A 19,758-nucleotide genomic window follows, 5' to 3' on the forward strand; every position below is an offset into this window, starting at 1 on the left:
ACGTTATTGAACGGCGTTGAGTGCCGTTTAGTGTTATAATTGGACTGTAGCGTGACGGGAACTTTAGTGAGAGACAGAAATAGATGCAAGCGCTCGGGTTGGTATTTCCAAGGGAATGTTTTATTTGTGGAGGACACTACGCTCGAGCACTTATATTGCAGGGCTTCGCAAGAGTTCGTCGTAATTACTAACTTCAGGGAAAAATTTCGGTCTTATATCCTGCCACTCATGCCAAGTCGTTTATGTCTCATCGTGCTCTCGCTCACAACAAGTACCCTTAAGATAAACCTTCCCCATGCAAAAACAACGAATGCCTTTCATTACTTTTTCTAATCACGACATGTATACCACCTGTAGTGTTTCGGGCACCAAGGGAGATATCCTTTATCATAAAAACAACAGGGCAATAACTAGACAGGACGGTAACACAAGAAGACAAAACAAGCGCTGTCTTGTTGTGACTTCTTGTCAACAGCACCTGTTGTGTCTTGTTGTGTTCCCATCCTGTCTAGTATGTAGTGTCCGAGTAGCCCAACTTTCAACCCCTTGACAGGTATTCTTTAGGAATGACTTCGATTTTGATAAAAAAAACATATTCTTTAGTCCCTTCCCATTAATTTTCGACGAAATGCATTGAACAATTTCCTAATTCCGTCCACTCACCCACATTAGCAAACACAGTATGGGAATCTCTCCTCCATTTTATAAGCCTACCCACTACTGTTTTCTGGCTTCTTCCTACCCATACCCACCCTGAACCCTTGCTTCTCGCTACCCGTAGGAGAGGGGGGGATGAATACGACGCGTTAGCGAAAGACCACCCGGTTTCCTTCACATGAATAAGCGTAAAATTTTGCGTTAACGCAGAATGATTGCTTAGCAATGCTACAAAAGCGTCTTTCAACCTCGTGTCAAAAGCATTACGAGCAAGATCTTTAAAAAACATTACTAAACCTCGCTCTTCTATACTTCTTATGCCAATTATTGTAGTACGATTCATTACTGCATTGAAGTCCGATTCGCGTGTGTAAGCAAGCATTGCCATCCATCATGTGATAGGAATACGAGAAAGAGAGTTCTTGAAACAACTCAGACATTTCAAGCAACAAGTCGTCCTCAATTTCATGCCTGAAGCACTGCCGGCACCAAGGTTTTTAAATCGAGAAACTGGCGCAAACAAAAAAGAAAGCGAAAGAAAATAAGACTACATGATTTCCTTCTCGCGATTCTCACCGAAGTGGCTGAAAATCTGTTTTTGTAATCATCAAGAAATATCGATTTTGTAGAGGGACAGAAAGCTGTAGGTGGAAAAACATTTAAAAACCTTTTTCTAACATCTGCCTCCTTTTTCTTACCTATATGCAATTTAGCGCTGGGCAACATGATAGGATAGATATCTGGGCGCAAAGGATGGGGTATTCCATTATCAAGAGATGAACAGATGATCTGCCAGAGAGCATGCAAATCATTTCTCACCGTATTAAGACCTTCCGCACGTAAGAGGCATACGGTGGCTTCTCGCCAAACTGATCTTTGTATATTAGGAGCGAAGCCACTTAGGGGCTCGCGCTGTCGGCGTCTCACGTCGTCGTCGTCGTCGTCGTCGTCGTCGTCGCTCGTCGTTGTCGTATTCTCATGTGGTCACCGCACTAAAACACCGGGACACTCGTTTTTCAACGCCTCGCGCTAGAACTTTTCATCTTCATGGCCAAAAACGCTTATTAAAAGAACACACCGGGATATTCGTTTCTCGTTCGCGGTTGCTTGCTTGCTTCTATTTCGCTCCGTACTCGCTGTAACTTTAATGTTTGCAGTTCTCCGTTTCGAATTTCACTTTTCCTGCTTATTCGTCGTTGGGATGCCGCGTATGTCAGCGCGCACCGTGGGGCAAGCAAGATAGAGACTTACAATCTTTGTATACACTTACACACTGCATGCTTTGCCCCTCCCCAGGTTTCACTTCGGAGGAGATGGCCAGGTTTTTATTTTTTCAATACGCTGGGATAATTTGGAACGAATGCTGGGTTGGTTCCTCGTGCATATACTCCTGCAGGAGCAACTCGAAAGCCCCCAGAAATCTTCGAATTTACAACTTTGCTTTCATTTCTGTCGGTCAAAAAACATATCTCTGTCTGCAGTAACCCGTTTCCCAATGACACTCCTACGCGTGGGGCATACATTCGTCGCAGCTCCCCCCCCCCCCCCCTTCCCCCCACACTCGTCCAAAAAGCTGTGTGCCGTGCTGGTAGAGTTTTGGTAAGCACCATTATGCCTTTGTTTTATACCTACTGCATCCGTTACTCTCGTTCGTTCCTTGCCTTATTTCCGTAGGTGCACTGAATGCTCACTTCATGGAACGACGCCTGAACTCGCCGTATGCATGATTGTGCGGATAGGCCACTTCCTCTGTGCTTTTGGTTTCCGGCCAGTAAAGCGAAATCGACCGCGCTCCGCACAGATGCTCATAGTCGCCTGCAGGGCGAGCTCCGTACGTGCATGGACGATACCGCGGTAGCTGCTTTGCGTGACAGGCCCGCGTGTGGGCGACTTCGGGGTTCCTGGAACAGGCTGCGGTAGTGCTACCCGGGGAAAGCGGTTTCCCGCCTAATTTGGCCCGGAGAGAAAAGCTTTCGCAACCACGAAATACATGTGGGTGGATGGTATTTGCTTTCCATTCCCGAAATTGCATCAGCATTATACCATATTTGACGTCGCAAGGGTTGTAATTAGCTATAGGATCCCTGCTTCAGCGTTTATTAATAAGGTCTGTCGCTATGACGGCCGTTTCTTTTTTCGCCGCATGTTTAGCGGGATTATGCAATACAAACATTGCATAAAACGCTACGTGCGGGGTTTATTCACGGTGGAATCATGCTAGGACTAGCGATCAGGGGCCTGTCTTCTGGGTATCCTAAACTATGGTCAATTACCGTAGCAATAAATTATACTAATAAAAATATTTGGTTTTATACGTGACTTCATCAGAGAAGCACAAAATCGGATCCAAGTACAGTACCACCGGGACAACAGATGATTTTCTTGTCTTGTCATGAGCCGAAGTCTTTGTCGAGAGTCAGCGCCGTCTGGCGGTTACCGGAGCTGTGCGGTTCTAACGGACAGCTTTTTTTTTTTTTTTTTCGCTAAAAGCATCCTGAACATTTGGGTAAGTGTTACAATCGGGCGCGAAAACGAAAGCGGCTTTCAATGTCGCCCGCTATAGTTTTAATGCCAGCAAGAGCTGGATAAGTAAGTTTGTGAAGCACAAGAAATGTTGCTGCCGCAGTTGCGTGCGTAATGTAGACAGACTTCTGCCAGGTACGTGGTGTCAAGTCTTTAGCATCTGCGTGGCAGAATCGGCTGCAAATTATTTTTTTAGGATAATAATAAGTAACCTTACGTGCACGTTACAGTCGGGGGCGCATTAGAATCGTGCAAATACGGCTCGGCATATGTTGCAGTTGAAGTCGGTTTTGAAATCGAAATGTTCTGCTTTGTCTTCAAGGTTCAAAATATAAGAAACTACCCAGTGTCCCATTTTCGGCAGGTTAGCAAAACCTAAATAACGAGCATTTCCTTTTCTTTCTTTAATACAAAATTAGCTTTTTCTTACTCTGTGAGTGCGAAAAACAGCGTCTTTTTTCCCTGTGAACGTGATTAAGCCTTCTGCCTTTGTTTTCCCGGTACCCTTGAGCTAGGTATCAGTCTCAAAGAAATTTGACTGCAGGGATTTGTAAACATTTCGATATTACTGGCACAAATTGTATTCTGGATGCTCCAGGCCATGTTTTGATCACTCTCGCTGAGTTTACGCGACTTTATTCAGTAGAAAAATTCATTCAAAATGCTGTCCTCCTTTCTGCATCCTCCTTGCCGATTTCCTATGACGTTTCATATGACGTCAATAAAGGTGGCTCGGTACTGCACGGCTCACCGATCCTCCTACGAAATCAGTCGGCCAGACGTTTAGTCGGCCGGCCGCCGTCAGGTCGTCGCCATTCGTTCGCTGACTTGAAACTAAGCCACGGCACGTTTGTGCCTGGACGATGTGCCTTTAGTTTGTTATTTGTAGGCTGTATCAAGCTCTAAGTCCAAGTCGCTCCACACAAGCTCACATGCGATGCTTCGGTGACTGGTACGTTACTAAAAAAATATAAGGCCAATCAAAGGTGGCAGAAGAGTCAGCGAAGTTAACATGGTACTAAGGAATTAAACTCAACCGAAACTTTTATTGTACAGCGTGAAACCAAGGTGCGGGAAGCACTTTTGTTGGGCTGGGTGAACTAGAACAGTGGTCAGGAGCACGATAACACATCTGCGAACGCTTTTACGCTTAATGAATGCAATCGCTAGAGTCGAGATATTTGGGGGAAATTTGGGCGACGCTTATGCACGAGCGCTATTCAAGACATGGGCATCTAAGCTGCTTGGAATGCTAAAGCTAAATAAAAATGTAAAGCGACTATACATATCTACCTTTGTATTTCCCCCACTGGCAGCGCTGGCTTTTGGCCGAGTAGCCCGGAGCACTAGGTATAAGGTGCAACTCGCAAGTTCGAATCCCCGATAGCTCTTTTAACAGCGAAGCTGTTTAGAAAACCGTAATTTTTGGTGTCCGCAGTTAAAAATACCAAGAAATTGTCGAGCGCGAGCACGTAGGCGCGGGCCTCGCAGCGATTGTCGGGCAGTTAACAAAACCAATACAATGCCTAGCGCCTGTCTGTGTGTGGCTCGCCACGACCGCCCAGCGTCCGCTGCGCAAGTTTGTCAAGCCAAGCATAACCACTTACGGAGGTTGGCCAAGATTGCGGCAATTGCCCGGAAGTTTGAAAAAGCAAGTAAATGTCGAGCGTCCGTGTGTGCGTGGCTCGCGACGACCGCTCAGCGTCCCCGGCGAACGTTTGTCAAGACAAGCATATCCACTTAGGGAGACCGGGCAAGACTGGCCAAAAAAATTTCACCAATTTCCCGTTGGGGAACCCTGTGTAGTATGCGAAGCAGCCATGGGGTCGAGAAGAATGAGGGGCGGGGCGGGAGGAGAATGAGAGGAGCGGAGCGCGTGCGCGCGTCATTTATAACGCGGAGCTACAGTGGCGCCCCCAGCGGAGCATGCAGCGGCTACCGTCGCGCCTCTAACCCTAAGCCGCAGGTGTTGCCATTCGTTGCGCAATCCCGGAGAGGAGAGGAGCTTCGGAGAGGAGAGGAAGAAGAGGAAGGCCGGAGAGGAGAGGAGCGTCGGAGAGGAGAGGAGGAATACCGGAGGGGAAAGGAGATGAGACAAGGAGAGGAGAGGAGGTGGAGGAGGATGCGCATGCGCAGTGGGGGTGTGGACGCCGCACAACGGCGGAGGGAACAGGCGCGACCATAAGCTGCTCCGCATCTAAAAAGAAAGTTCAGCGTTCGCCTTAATCGTGGCAACACTTTCTAGGAACGAGGAAGACACATCATAGAGTACGCCCCTCCAAGATGATGTGCAATGATTATCACGCTGCACCGATATATGGGCTATACCACATTTTCGTACAAATTACAAGTTTCAGTCATTATCTCATAATGTTCCCTTGACACTAAATAGACACCAACATACTTCTGGGTACAGTAGAAAACAACTTCGAACATACATCCTGCAATCGTAACTGAACCTAGTTTGTTTTTACTTCTGTATTCCTGGCCTATTGTAACTGAACCTAACTGGTTTTTACTTCTGTATTTTCTGTCCTATTGTATGTTTACTGTGTGTTTGGAATCGATTATGCACTGTGTTCTGAATCATGTTTTTTCCTACATATTTCTAGCGTATTATTTTTAATTTTTATTTACAGTGTGCTTGAATCTCCTATTGATAATGTAAACTATTCATTCTGTTCGTGGCCTGTTTCTCTAATCTGTGTTTCCTTCATCTAATTTTGATTATCTTTGATGAAATTTGTAGAACTGATTTGTTAAATTGAAATCGTGTTTTATTTTTGTTTTTCTGTTAGTTATGATTACATCTGTGTTACGTGGTCCGTCCTCCATGCCTTGTAACGGCTTCCTGCGCCTTTGTCAAGCTGCTCGAGCAGCTTTTAGCCAGGAAGTCGTCCAGATGCTTCTGGGAATAAACTGAACTGAACTGAACTTCCAAAAAATGAAAGAATCTCACACTTAGAGCAACAATGATGGATTATGGGTAGTTGCGGCAGCTAAGAGGCAAATCGGCTCCAATCGTGGACTGAAACCGCCGTCATGGTCGTGAAAGTCGCGTAAAGCTTCGCTACCTTCAAGTCTTACGCATTAGTGTGAGCTTCCTTGATTTTTATAAGTTCTTTTCTTTGTGTTTGGGCAATGTGTTCTATACTCAATTCACTATTTTTGCGCTGTAACGTTCATCGCTGTACGAGCGAGTTCGCAGAACGCGTGTAGAACGACACTGACGCGCAGTCAAGTTTTCGTTGGCGTGGTGCTGCCATAAGCACGGACTGCTTGCGGACACAGTCCTGAATCAGCCAACCCTTGGTCTGGTGCAAACACGCTTCTTACAATACAGGCACGAGCCACAGAAGCTCAAAAGGTTGGGGGAGAGAGAGAGAGAGAGAGAGAGAGAGAGAGAGAGAGAGAGAGAGAGAGAGAGAGAGAGAGAGAGAGAGAGAGAGAGATTTTATTGAGAGAGCTTTTATCGATTACTCAACCCCATTTAAACGATCCATTTCTGGTGATGTATTCATTGTGAACAAGGCTTCCGTGCTGGAAGCCGAAACGTCAAGAACGATTTTTTGACTGGTCGGCGTCTCGTGATTTTTGAAAAGCTTTTATTGCCGCAAGAGGTAATTCGGGGGAAGGGTGGTGACCGAGGGAGGAAGGTCCCCGGTGACTTTGGCAGCCCGGGCGACGATGGCATCTTGCACCGCCGAATCCGAGCTGCCCAACGCGCTCGCCCAGTGCTCACCGTCTCGATATGGGGGGAATAGGTTGTGGGGGCATTGCCAGAGGAGGTGATCCATGGCTTGGACCACCAAAAAAGCGGGGCAGTGGGGTGAAGAGTACAGACCGGGGTACATGTGGTGCAGGCGGGAGAGGCAAGGAAGGGCATACGTTTGCACTAAGCGCCATAGGCGTTCTTCGGCGTGAGAGAGCGCCGGGGGAGAGAGCGCCAGTAGGCGGCGGGAGAGGTGGTAATGAGGCGTAATTTCATGAAAGGAAAGGAGCCGATCTCGAGCTGACAGGGCTCCATGGAAGGTGGGGAAAAAGCGCATCGCATTTAAGCGTCTCCGGTGACGCGGAGGGCATTCATCCACTGCGTACGCCTCGGCTAGTCATTGTTACGATTCCAAGAAGTGGTGGTAGGCGTGTATGACGCATTCTACAGCCGACAACATGGCAGAAGCGCGGTGTGCTGATTACTGAGATACTGACAATGCCCAACAAATGATAACGTCGGATGCCAAGCATGTTGTTTTACAGAAAAGAAACCGAAACTGATTTGAATTCTAACCTTGGACATCGTCCAATCACATGGAAGCTTGCATGAATGACACGGCTCTAGTTGGTGCGGCCACCGAAGACTGCGCATGGTAGTTTTTTCTTCTTTTAGGCTTTATAATATAAATACCGCATTATCTCCCGGATAAACGAGGAAAAAAGCGTGTTTATTTGAGTCAGTCTACACACTGCAAGCAAAAACGGGACCTTGACAAATTCACTTCAGTGTCCCTTTAATCTAGGTCCATGATCTCAAACGTCCCGAAAGATAGCGGAGAGTTGGACGATTTGGTTGATAGTTAACAAGACAGTCTGCATGCTGTGGAAACTTTAATTCTTGCGTAAATTTAGCTGCAAAATTTCTATTGCCAACTACTTTAGACGCGTTTTCTGACCCGTTCGCTGATAATTTCGGGTTACCTATTTGTTGCAAATATTCTTTTCCATTTTCAATAACAAATTATTCTCAAGCATTCTGCCCACGGCACTAAAATATACTGTAGAAGAATGCGCTTAGAATACTTTACATGGGCTGGTGCCGAGCCTCGAGGACCCCTGGACGGCAAATTACTGTGTAAAGAAAATTTCATTTGTGGCTCTGATTGATATTAAAACGGCTATATGCGCTTATCAAAACACAGTACAGTGTTTAATTATACAAAAACAAACAGGCCACGCAACGGCAAAACTAAACTTTCTCAGCATAAGGCTATTGTTATGGGTAGATCGATGGCTTCGTTTCTGAAAACAAAATTAAGAAAATTGCAGCATTTGATAGCATAGTTTCGAGGACACTCGAAGTTCAGATAGGATTATATTGATTAATGGAGCGCTCACCATTGCCTCTGTCTTCAAATTTATGCATTTAAACAAAGCGAAACTGAAATTCAAGATGTTGCCTAGTGGAGAACTTGCTTGCGCAGTCTTTCACGGCACGTACTCCATAATTCGTTGCTAATGTTTCTTTCATACGTAGCAACCGCGCATGTAGTTTTTTTTTTTTTTCCGTAGTCGGTCGGAAACCTTAGCGTGAAAGTCATACAGACCGGCCAAGCTTCGACGCCCCTTGCTTTATTACGTCCAGACCAATAAAAATACCAGCAGCGCTCGATATGGGCAGAGGTTCCACGTATTCTTATATGCAAGGCATACCCGCAATCCACCGTTGATGTCGACGATAAACGCAATTCGTTTGCGGAAATAGCTCCCAATTTGCAACAAGTAAACCGAACGAATTGCCTTTTCTTTCCGGAGATCCCCGATAGCATGACAGTTTTATTGCCCGGCCCGTTTTCAGCATCAAGCGATGTGCCGCAGTCTATCGAGAAACAGGAACATTTATCACCGCGCAACGAAGACAGTGTGCCTCGCATTTAGCCACTTTGTGCCGGTCTGTTCGATCTTTGTTTGCGGAAAGGCGGGCTCCCTTCGTAGTAAATGTATCAGTTAAAAGCAAAACGGCGCCTAATGTTTCATGCCGTTGCCCTAAATGCCATGAAATATGAGCCCTGTGAGCTACCTTCGGGGGGTGCGCAGCACTCTCTCTTGCCCTCCTATTCCCCTTCCCCCTTTCCCGCCCTGATCTCTCTCATTCTCTCTCTTTTGTTTCATCATTCTGTTTCCAGAATTGCGTGAGCGCTTGAATAAAAAGACCCTCGTGAACTTAAGTCTGCTTACGGAGTTTGAAGGCGAAAGCATAGCGGTTATCAAAAGACGTCTCTAGTGCTACAACGCATTTGGGTCTCTTTCTTCTTTTTCTGCGTCTTTTGATGATGATTACTCCAACAGGCGGACTGCACCTCACTTCACGCTGCATCCTACACTCAGTCAGCGCTCTTCTCCGCGTGCAAACGTTTTACTCACGGGCCGCCACGTGCACCTGCCACGCAGCACGCACGCATCGGGCTAATTCTTGTTCCATTTTGGTGGCGTGCCGGCTTTATCGCTGTGGTTAGGGTACTTGGCTGCTGCTCTGGAAACCCGGGTTCAAATCATACATGAACCCAATTTAATTTCTGTTTACAGCGGTTGCGATCTTGGTACAACTCGTGTTGACGCCGAAGACTGCGACTACGCTCACTTTTTGCGTTGGATGAGACACCCAGCCGGTTTGCGCGCACGCTGAGCCCACGCCGCTTGCCGGTCTTGTCAACCTCGTGCAATATGCCTCAACGGCGGCCGGTGCTACGGGAAGTGCGCCGCAGGAGCATTTGCGTTTTCCATGGACGTTCGAACACGTGTGCGGCTTAGTTGCGCGCTCCGGGCATGAACATGTACAGACGGGATCAATTTGGAGGTGATCACTCGGGTGGCAAAGAAACAAGAAGCAGTGCCAGGTTACGGGTTGCATGAGGGTTGTATCATGCAAGATACAACGACGGGAAGAAGGCACCGCTACCTTTATCTCCAGAGGTCTGAAAACGGCCGCTGTGTAGGTTGAAAGGCCCGCTGATCAATGCTACCGCGATCCCCTTCAAATTGATCCCCACTTTAAAGGGACACTGAAGTGAATTTGTCAAGCTCCGGGTTTTGCTTGCACTGCGTACACTGGCTCAAATTAACGCACTTTTCATCGTTTATCCGGTTGATAGGTCGGTAATTATTTTATAAGGCGCGAAAGAAGAAAAATTGGCCCCGTATCTGCTTCTTTCGTTGCAAATGTCGTCAAAAGACGATAGTCTTTATCGACTTTTGCGAAGTAAATGCCTCCCTTCGCTTTTCCGCTCACCTCTCATGTTGTTCCTCGTGCGTCGCGCTAGTCCCAAGGTAAAGACGCCAAAGGTTTGCTTAAATCATTTTAAATTTCCCGCGTTCCACTGCTCCAAACCGGGTGTCTCGATGCCAACGCTGCCGTACGGCGAAGACGCGCGTGAATCGCGGCGCCCTACTTAATCGTTTATAGAACCGTGTTTCCCTACTTCACGTGCGTTGCAAGCATAACGTGGAACCTATCTAGTGGAACCTTTCGTAACTGTTGCCGGTTGATTCCTTAAAATGCCGCAAGAAGCTATAGTGGCGCGGGGACAGCAGGCGACGGCAAAGTGAATTATTTTCTGGAGTTGATGAAGTATTTAATTTCGCCAACGTCAAGCATGGGCCCTATTCTCGACTGCACAAATTGCCGGCAATTCAGGCAATTTTCCGAAAGTCTTTTCTGATTGGCTTTAAATTTTGGTCACGTGCTTCCGGTTGACAACGCGGTTGTGTGTGCTGTCGTCATTTTGACGTTTCATGTCGTTTACGGACACTAGTTCTAAAGTTTGCCTTATTTCTCGTTACTAAAGGCGCCTAATTCTTGGCCGGCAATGAAAAACCAGACTAAATGCAGCGGACATGACAACGTAAGCCTGTCTTTGCTATTCAACAACAACACTGCTTGTAATACACACCCCCTCTGTGATTGGCTGAGAAGGCGTAACGTAATTTAATCAGTTGGCGGGAACGATTACGTCATGCATTGGCAACTTCAGCCTGCGTAAAAGTGACGTAATGCTACGTAACAGCTTGAAAATGGCGGCTGTTCTTGTCGCAAAATACAAGCAAAATAGGGCAAAAAATTGCCCCGGCTTACGGCGCCGCGAAATGTGCGGCAATTTGCAGCAGGCGCAGTTTCGCATGCGCGCTGTTTAAAGCATGTTCCCTACTGAAACAAATTATAGTTTCAACTGCGTCCAAGTCAGTGATCATGGAACATACAAATAACATGCAGTATTTTGCTTCTATGTTTGGCAATAAAATAAAAATTATTTGTTTGGCGTAACCGCAACATAACAGGGCAGTACAAGCCTCTCCATGACAAAGAGAACCCAATGCATGGCATTTGTCCATACTTTTCCTAGTAAGCTGTTGGGTCACATGATCGAACTCAAGAGAAAAATAACAAAGAAAAGTGACTATTTGGTTCATTACAGCGCTGATTGCAGTCGAGCTTGACGAATGAGTGAATCGGCGACATCGGTGCGCTCCGCGGTTATCAGGCGTAGCGCTTCGCTGCTCTTATGTGTCATAGAAGCGATGGTCGTGGCCGTCTTTTTCTGTGATCACGCCATAAACTTGTAACATAGCAGCAGACGATGGCGTGGCGGCAGGGAAGGTGATAACGCAACAAAGCTTGCATTGAAGCAGAGAGCCCAGCTATGTTAATAAAAGTGATTGAAAGAAATAAATAGACACGGTAAAAAAATTGTGTGATGTTCTTCAGCTCGACATCCGCCTTTTGCTCGCTTTTGGATCAACGTTACTCGATCGCCTTGTGGTGTTGGCGCCAAATTTGACCTCCAGAAACGTGTTTTAAGTGCGGATGCACTTTATAAGCGACCCCAAACCATCCACCGCCGGCGTCGGCGTCCGCAGTGCTCCTCTATATTTAATAAAGAAACAGCATCCGGTGCCAGGTTTCGATCCCAGGACTTTCGGGCCGCAGCCCGACCGAATAAGCCACGGACGCGACGCTGATATCGGTGTCAGAACGCGCCTTATATCTTTAACGCATTCAAACTACGTCGTCAGCGGCGTGCGTTGGCGACTCAGCGGCGTTATAGCGGCTTGATAACTGCGTGGTGTACACGTGATACTACAAACCCGATGGAAGAGATGGGAGAGAAGGCGGCGAGGTGGTGGGCTGCGGGGGCCGAGCGCAAGCGCCGCAAGCGGGCCGACAACCGTGCATTCGCACTTTCACATTCTCCCCCTCGGGGAAATGCGGGGGAATTTTTTTCTTGTCAGCCTTAGCTACAGTCTTAATGTTTATAGTACATGCCAAGTGTTTTTATATCTTTCTTGCACAATATTTGATACCTTGGTAGCGATCTTTATGAGTGACTCGTCAAATTACACTGCATGTCGTCATAGCTATAGGTGCAGCACGTCACTGATTGCTTACGTCGTGCTTACGCAAAAAAAACATGGGCGAAATGCCGGCAATTTGTGCAGTCGAGAATAGGGCCCCATGTATGATTTTTTATAAACGAACTCTGCAAACATCACTTCTGTATTAATTTGTTCTCTTACATTTACGTAATGTCTTGTTCTTCTTCAACAATGTTGACAGGTATGAACATTACACCGGACTTGGACGGGTAGATTTAGCTGTGACTATATAAGACTATTGCGCCGGCATTGTTTTAGTTTGGCCGGGTGGCTGAATCGAGTCACAGACAGACAAACGGACAGACATACAGACAGACCTAAATTTCTGGGTTTAAGTAGCCCAAGAAAGACTATCGTCTTTAAAAACTACCATGCGCGGTCTGCGGCGGCCGCACCAACTAAAGGCTGTGACGACGGGAAAAGATGCACCTTGATTGGACGATGTCCAAGGTTAGCATTCAAACAAGTTTCGGCTTCGGTTCTGTAAAACAAAACGCTTCACATCCGACGGCATCGTTGGATGGGCATTCTCGATATCTGAGTAATCGTCGTACCGCGCTTCTGCCATGTTGTCGGCTGTAAAATGCCTAAGATAAGCCTCCCAGGACGGCGTGAAGTCGTAGCAATCTCTAGCCGAGGCCTACGCAGTGGATTAACGCCCTCCGCGTCACCGCAGACGCTCAAATGCCATGCGCTTCTCCCCCATATTTGGATCTTGCCTCACTCATGCCTGTATCGTAAAAAGCGTGTTCGCACCAGGCCAAGGGTCAGTTGATTCTGGCCTGTGCCCACTGCCCGCAAGCAGTCGGTGCTTATGGCAACAGCATGGCAACAGCACACGAGAACTCGCTAGCGCGGCAGTGTCAGCCTGCGCGCGTTCTGCGAACTAGTTCGTGGAGCAGTGAACGTGACGGCCCACAAATGGTGAACTCCGTATAGAACACATCGGCCGGAAACGAAAAAGTCAACTTACAAAAAAAAAAGAACAAAATACAAAGCACCCTCGGGGATTTAAACTTGTGAATTGCAAAAAAAAAAAAAAAAGATACCTAGCGATCCTATCGCTCCACAATCACGTACAGAAGAAATAGTGGCTTTTTTTTCATCTTCAATTGTACACATATATCGGGAATAGTTGCTTCAAACTAGCTTTTCTTTGCGTCTATATTCAGTAGACTCTTTTATTGATCTGTGCAAGGGTTAAGCACCTTCAAACGTTTCATACCCTGCCTGAGCTAGGTTGTACGCCAGCACATCTTTATTTATTCTTTTCGTTTATTTTCAACCCAGCCACTGTGAAGAAATCTGGTGCGCCCGCAGAAGTTGAATTTTCAGGCTGCGCGTTCAATTTCCGGCCCCCGGCGGCCGTTTATCTGATAGAGGCGAGAAGCAAGAACAACCGCTGAACGTGACTTCGACGCTCGTTTAAGATCCCCTGGGGGTTCTCAATTATTCCATATCCCTCCGCTTCTGTGCGCCTCTAGCCCATGTGCAGATTTGACGGGTTAAAATCCTACTTTGAAGTTCTTAAGGAGTCAAGTTTGGTTTGGCCGCTGTTACATGTCTCTTTACAGCGTGTTGCGTTTCTCGTTCTGCCTCCTGCATTTCCATTTCTTAGAGTTTAAAGCTTCGTAAAGGCAAAATAAACACATCAGCCGGTTTTTAATGGTGGTAAAAACGGTCATTAGCTATTGTGAAAAGCCGCCGTATTTTTACAGGAACTGAAAAAAAAAAATAGAAACAGGAAAGGTGCTCGATCAGCGGCCGCTTATGGACAACTACCCGAGGTGTACCGTTGCGCAGACAAGTCAGTTCTTTGAGATTAAGCTAATGTGAAAAGTAAGATGTAAGCAAAATATAATTGCGCTAGTAATAATGCAAAAACAAATTCTTGGTCGACGACATTTCACGTCTTCCAAGCCACCTGAAAACCAGCCCTTTACGTATTTTTCCAATCGTACGTTCCGTGGTATTACAGCCTTTTCGGCTTTGGCCATCCAGGACATAGTATCACCGGAAATGCACACATGTGACACCGGTGGGATACCACGAAAAAGAAAAAGGCTTAGTACATAATCATCTTCCACAGGCGACATGACCGGCGAATTGCTGCTCCGTGTGGACAAGGTCTTCGGAATCACTTATTCGGCTTTCCCATCGTGATGGTGCAGGAACCGGTGCTCAGGCTTGCTCCCAAAAGGTTTTAACTACGTAATGGGCTACGTGTACAAAGGAAAAGTAAAACGTAGTGGCGGGTTCGCATATCAAATATCCTCATGCCCGTTCGCCAAAAACTAAATAAAGAAAAAATGTTTCGTGATCACAAAGAGTATTAATAGCAAACGTTCCTCAAAATACGTGTATATATGTGACGGAATAATACAAAACACAACGTAGGAGCATAGTATTGGTTACAATATATTGGCCCTTTTTGTCTTTATTCCTCTACAGCACAGATTAAAAAAGGTGGGGCCCAGAAATGTCTTCGTGGTATGTAAAAGGTGTATCGGAATACAGTTAGAATAATCAAAATCCAAATGACCTCGTAAGCCTGAATACTTAGGTACCTTCGGCTACTTAAAAAAAAAAAAAAAAACTACCAACGTAACTTAGGCCGGAAAACTATTCTGTTTCTGTTTTACATAACAATCTGAACCAAAGTTCCTTCCTGTATCAATCAAAAGATGCTTTAAACGCACCTGCACGAATTTTTCCCTACTCTTTTATCTTCAACATAGACGCTCACAACACAAAGTACATAAAACTTTTGGTGCTTCTATATTCCATAGCTCGCTGCATCCGTGCCCGCAGTTTGTTTCAGTACATTCATCCCTACGTCCAGCACAGGACATAATCCTCAAATCTGACTCATCAAGCTCTCCTCTATTTCTATTCGCAGTGGTGTCGCAGCCCTTCGAAGTCCGTGCGTACGACGAGTTCGTGACCCGCGGCAACGCGGCCCTGTTCCGGTGCCACCTGCCATCGTTCGCCAAGGACGTGCTCTCAATCACCGCCTGGCTCAGGGACGACGGCCTGCTCATACACTCGCCGCTCGCCGAAGGTGCGTACACACAACACGTGTGTGCTCACCTGGGATTAATACGCAACATATCTTGCATTCGGGAGGACTAAGTCGAAGACATGCGGGTTCAGCTGTGTCTAATCGAAGGGAGAGGGGTGAATGTATTGAGCAAACGAGGAGGTGCTTGGACCCATTTGGCTGGGGCAGGTCATTGAGTCCTCCCACTGCTCAACTAAGGATGAGGGGTCGAAACAAAGTCGCAGGATGTACGCTCTCCTGTGCACTGGACGCATGTATAAACAAAAAACCTGAGTGCAGGTGAGTCTAACCCACGTTGCCCGAAATGGCTGGTAAAAGTGATCCTGGAGTACTAGTTCATGGGTCCCACATGGCTGCAACGACACCCTGGAAAGTTAAACAAGAAGGTCGTCGCGTTCGGTAACGGACAATGGATGTTCGGTCCACGGCTGAAAGTGAAGCGAAAGCAGCCATGCTGTTCGCGTGACCGCGGACGTCAGCGTGGATGTTACCAGAGCCTTTCATACGACGCTGCGGTGAGCAGATGTTGGCGAACTTTGCACAGAGAGTAAGGGCGCTTGACGGTACCGATTGATGATAAACACTTGTTAGTATAGAAGAGCTTGTCTTACGTTGGGACATTCTGGTAGTTGCTCAGGGTATGCGAATGATACAGGGACTCAACCGCATAAAATGTGTTCGTCGTGAGCGATCGTACATCTGCTTAATTTGAAATAAAGCGAGACCTAATGGTATCGTTCGCGCTGCGAATTCGAACGCCTTGACTCGTTCTAGATAAGCAAAAAAGCTTCCGTGACGACGGGATAGGGTGAGGTAGAGTGAGCGAGTGAGCAAGAGAGAGAGAGAGAGAATAAATCTGTTTTATTCGTCGAGCAGAGGCTGATATTATGGACCTCACCCCGTGAAAGGCATCCTATGGCCGGGGTTCCTTGACTCCGACTGGCTGTCCTTGCTTGGGTTATCACATTGAGCTAGGTGTCCAGGTCTGAGCTGGCCAGGGAAGCCCTTCACTGTTCGACGATGGGGTTGGGAAGTCGGGGCAAGTCTGGAGTGCGCTGGCACGCCCATACTATATGTATATGGTACCAGGCTTGGTTTTGCGTTATCGTTACGGGAGGTAACTGAACAGCTGCCGTAGAGAAAAGCCGATGTAGTAAACGATGTGCTTCTGATGGCTAGAGAGGAAATTTGCAACACTTTGACAGGCTTTTCTTTTCTGCCTCAAGTCGTTCCCAGAGCGCGACTCGATGGACGGGCGGGGCATAACGCCAACGTTGCCGAGAAAGTCTGGTACGCAGGGGCATTCATTCCGGCGCTGCGACGTCTCCGGCGAGCTGTCTGGCCCTCGCGGGGAACAAAGGCACGTCGCTAATGCGAAGTGGTGCGCTCGGAAGGTTTCTGCAGCCGCGATACGCGAGCGACCATGCTGTCGCCCGGCGTCGCAGTGCGGGAATGTCGGAAGCGGCTGACGGCGATGCGTTGGCCGGCGCCGGCGGCGGGGTAATAAATATTGAGCACCGCTTGGAGAAAAAAAACCGTCGGTGAGTGCTTTAAAAAAACAGCGAAGCTCCAGACGTAACAGCAGCGTCTGGTGGCGGCAATGCGGATGCAGTTAGAGCTGAGAGCAGGACCTCGGCGTTTCGGGAGGAACGCGTGATTAGGGTGCGCTGGAGGCGGAGAAGGACTGGTACAAAATTAAAATACTATTTTCAACGTGTTCAAAACAAGTCGTTCATTTCTGGATGGGTTCAAAAGCCGGAAACCAGGTCTGCTGCAGGAACACCACGGGACGAGAGCATTAGTAGAAACATGGCAGCATTTTAATACGAAAGTGCTTTATGCCGGGGTCCACCAAGATCTAACTGACGTCATATTCGTCACGGAAATGACATCGCCAGGAAAACTTTGACGCGGCTGCGCAGGGATCTGAGCCACGAACTCTTCACCGCAACGGGAGGTACGAAAGACGCTCCCGACAGCGCTATGGACACACGCGTGAACAGAACGACAAACTCGCCTTATATCCTTTCTTTTAGATGGTGCTGCCATCTAGGAGAGGCGAAGCGAAGTAGTGCATCATGACGCTACTGAGCGCCGACAGTTGCTGCCTCGATGCTAGCGCCTAGTGTACGGGTACGCGCAGCGTAAGCTGCGGAGAAGCCGACTTGCCGATGTCGCACTCGTGACACGGTCCGCTGGTGCTGCTCCTTTCGCTGCAGCGGACCGTGTTTTCACCAAACGATTCGCTGTCAACCCGTTTTGTTTCGTTCGCACGAACGGTTTGCAAGCGCCTGCGCTCTCAGTCTAATTTAGGCAATACTCCGGCGCGTGTAATCCAGTGTCTAACATTGATGAGTATAATGGTGTCATACCGACGAAATATAAATAGCGATGTGCAAGTTCATATGGATGCACAATAAACATTCAACTGCTCCTGTGAAGGCGCATTTCTATTTCGTGTTTTACCGGTTCCTATGAAAGAGGGAACAACCACATTTTTTTTTCCATTTCGTCCTCGCAGAGCTCACCAAACGTTGAGACGTTGCTCACCCCTGCGAGATACTCAAACGCTCCCGGCGAATACACACGTTTGGATTGTTGTGGCTATCTAAAACAAATATCACATTATTCGCTTCGTAATGACAAACGGGAACACAATTTTTGCCCCTCTTCCCAACACCACCTTCACACTTTGTCGTTATTAGACTTATTGTAGCTCAACTAAGTGTAAGCCCTAAAGAGGCCATGCAGACAAAACACAAGTTTGGTTCATTCGAACGATTGCCTCATTAGAATCATACTGATACCACTTTCAACGCACACGTCGCTCAAATAAGCTATATAATTAGGGGAAAAGGGAATGGGCATGCGACACACTAGCTCATTTCCCGCAACATCACCTATGATGTTATATGCCCAGCTGTGGGATTGGCTGGGGCCGGCAAAACCAAACGCAAATTAAACAGGGCTTGCCGAACGAGCTATATGCGCCTAAATGTAATGCATATTTATTTTACCGCAGTAAAGATGCTAGGGTAAATAATGAAAGTTACAAAGATACACGTGAACGTAGAGGTACCGATGCTGTTCGTAGTGGCCGCACTATGCTTGTTTCAGCTGCACAGCAGGCCACCGCTTTGGAGTTGTCTTACACGACACTAGCCGATTGGCGCAAGCGACGTTGTCTTATGTGACCCTGTTTGTCGAGCATACGCCATGTTTCACGTAACGATTACTTACTACTGTAACAAAAACAAGCCAGGTGCAAATACGGTCGTAAACAAAGCAACGGCGGACAACGGTCAGCGGCTCAGTATGGTAGCGCCACATGGGATAACTGACGGCAAGTAAGGCTGCATAGCCTAATGACGCACTGGAAGTTCGTTTGAATACCCGCCCGTCTGACTTCATGGAAGACGTCACGAAAACACAGAATTAGACAGGAGAATCAAAATTTCAACCTAAATTGAATACTTTTTCAGTAAAAAAGTCGTTGTTTGCTGCCCGACAAGCGCTGGGGGCACTATAAAACACGAAATTTTTCGAATAAAACAAACTTGTAATTTAGATTCGACGCATCTCTTTGACTCTCCTTGTCCCTCCATCCATCCGTAGCCCGCACGCCTCTCCCCCATTCTCCTCGCCACGCCAGCTGCGCGGTAACGCCGCTCTCACCGCTGCGCCATCTTGTGTTAGCGCTCGCACCCTTCGCCATGCCAGCTGTGCGCCAGCGCGTTAGCGCTCGGTTAACACATACGTATGCGCTACTCTCTCTCATTCCCCTCACCGTTAACGCGCGGTACATATAAACGCGATAACTGCGCCGCTCCGATGACATCCGATGACCACCGACGATTTGAATGGAGACTAAGAAGTCTGCTACCGCGATGGTCGGCGCAACCGTAACAAGCACCGCCCAGATGCGTCGCATCACCCCATGGTTTCCCCCCGCGGATAGATGTGGTCAATTTTGTCTGAATGGCCCCTTTAAATGGATCCTGCGACATCTTTTTTACACTTTTTTGAAACCCTAAATGCTTGCAGAACGTAGTGAATCAGCACATCCAGTACTTAGATTGGGTGTTCGCAAAGTAGTACAATCAACATTACTGATATATGCCCATCAGATAACTTAAGAACTTGATCAAAAGGTTTTCTCTCTCTCCCGGTCTTGGCGTTCATCGACCGCTGAGATTATGTCATCACAGCGGTGTAGTGGCTACTGGCTGGCTTTCATTCAGACCCAGCAATGAACGCATTCGATAACCACATTAAAAACCAAAGCTACAAAAGCAAAGCAAAAATGGAAGGCGTATCTCCGGAAACGAGCAAATCACGCTGTGCCGCTCCGTGCTGGCGATTATAGCTTTCTC

General features: G+C 47.4%; 1 protein-coding gene across 7 annotated transcripts in view; it reads left to right on the forward strand.

The window, feature by feature from the left end:
- Positions 1-19,758, forward strand: part of LOC144174969 (cell adhesion molecule Dscam1-like) — a 550,580-nt gene that overhangs the window by 261,241 nt on the left and 269,581 nt on the right. For all 7 annotated transcript variants that reach the window (XR_013323566.1, XM_077703961.1, XM_077703960.1 and 4 more), the window contains exon 3: positions 15,224-15,385. Coding sequence is in view for 6 of the 7 variants with exons in the window: in XM_077703961.1 (XP_077560087.1) it covers positions 15,224-15,385 (162 nt within the window). In the remaining variant the exon portion in view is untranslated. The remainder of the gene's footprint in view (positions 1-15,223; positions 15,386-19,758) is intronic.

This window comes from Haemaphysalis longicornis, unplaced genomic scaffold (assembly GCF_048455015.1).
Source record: "Haemaphysalis longicornis isolate Haplotype H1 unplaced genomic scaffold, Haemaphysalis longicornis Haplotype H1 scaffold_3, whole genome shotgun sequence".
In the NCBI taxonomy this organism is placed as follows: Eukaryota; Metazoa; Arthropoda; class Arachnida; order Ixodida; family Ixodidae; genus Haemaphysalis; species Haemaphysalis longicornis.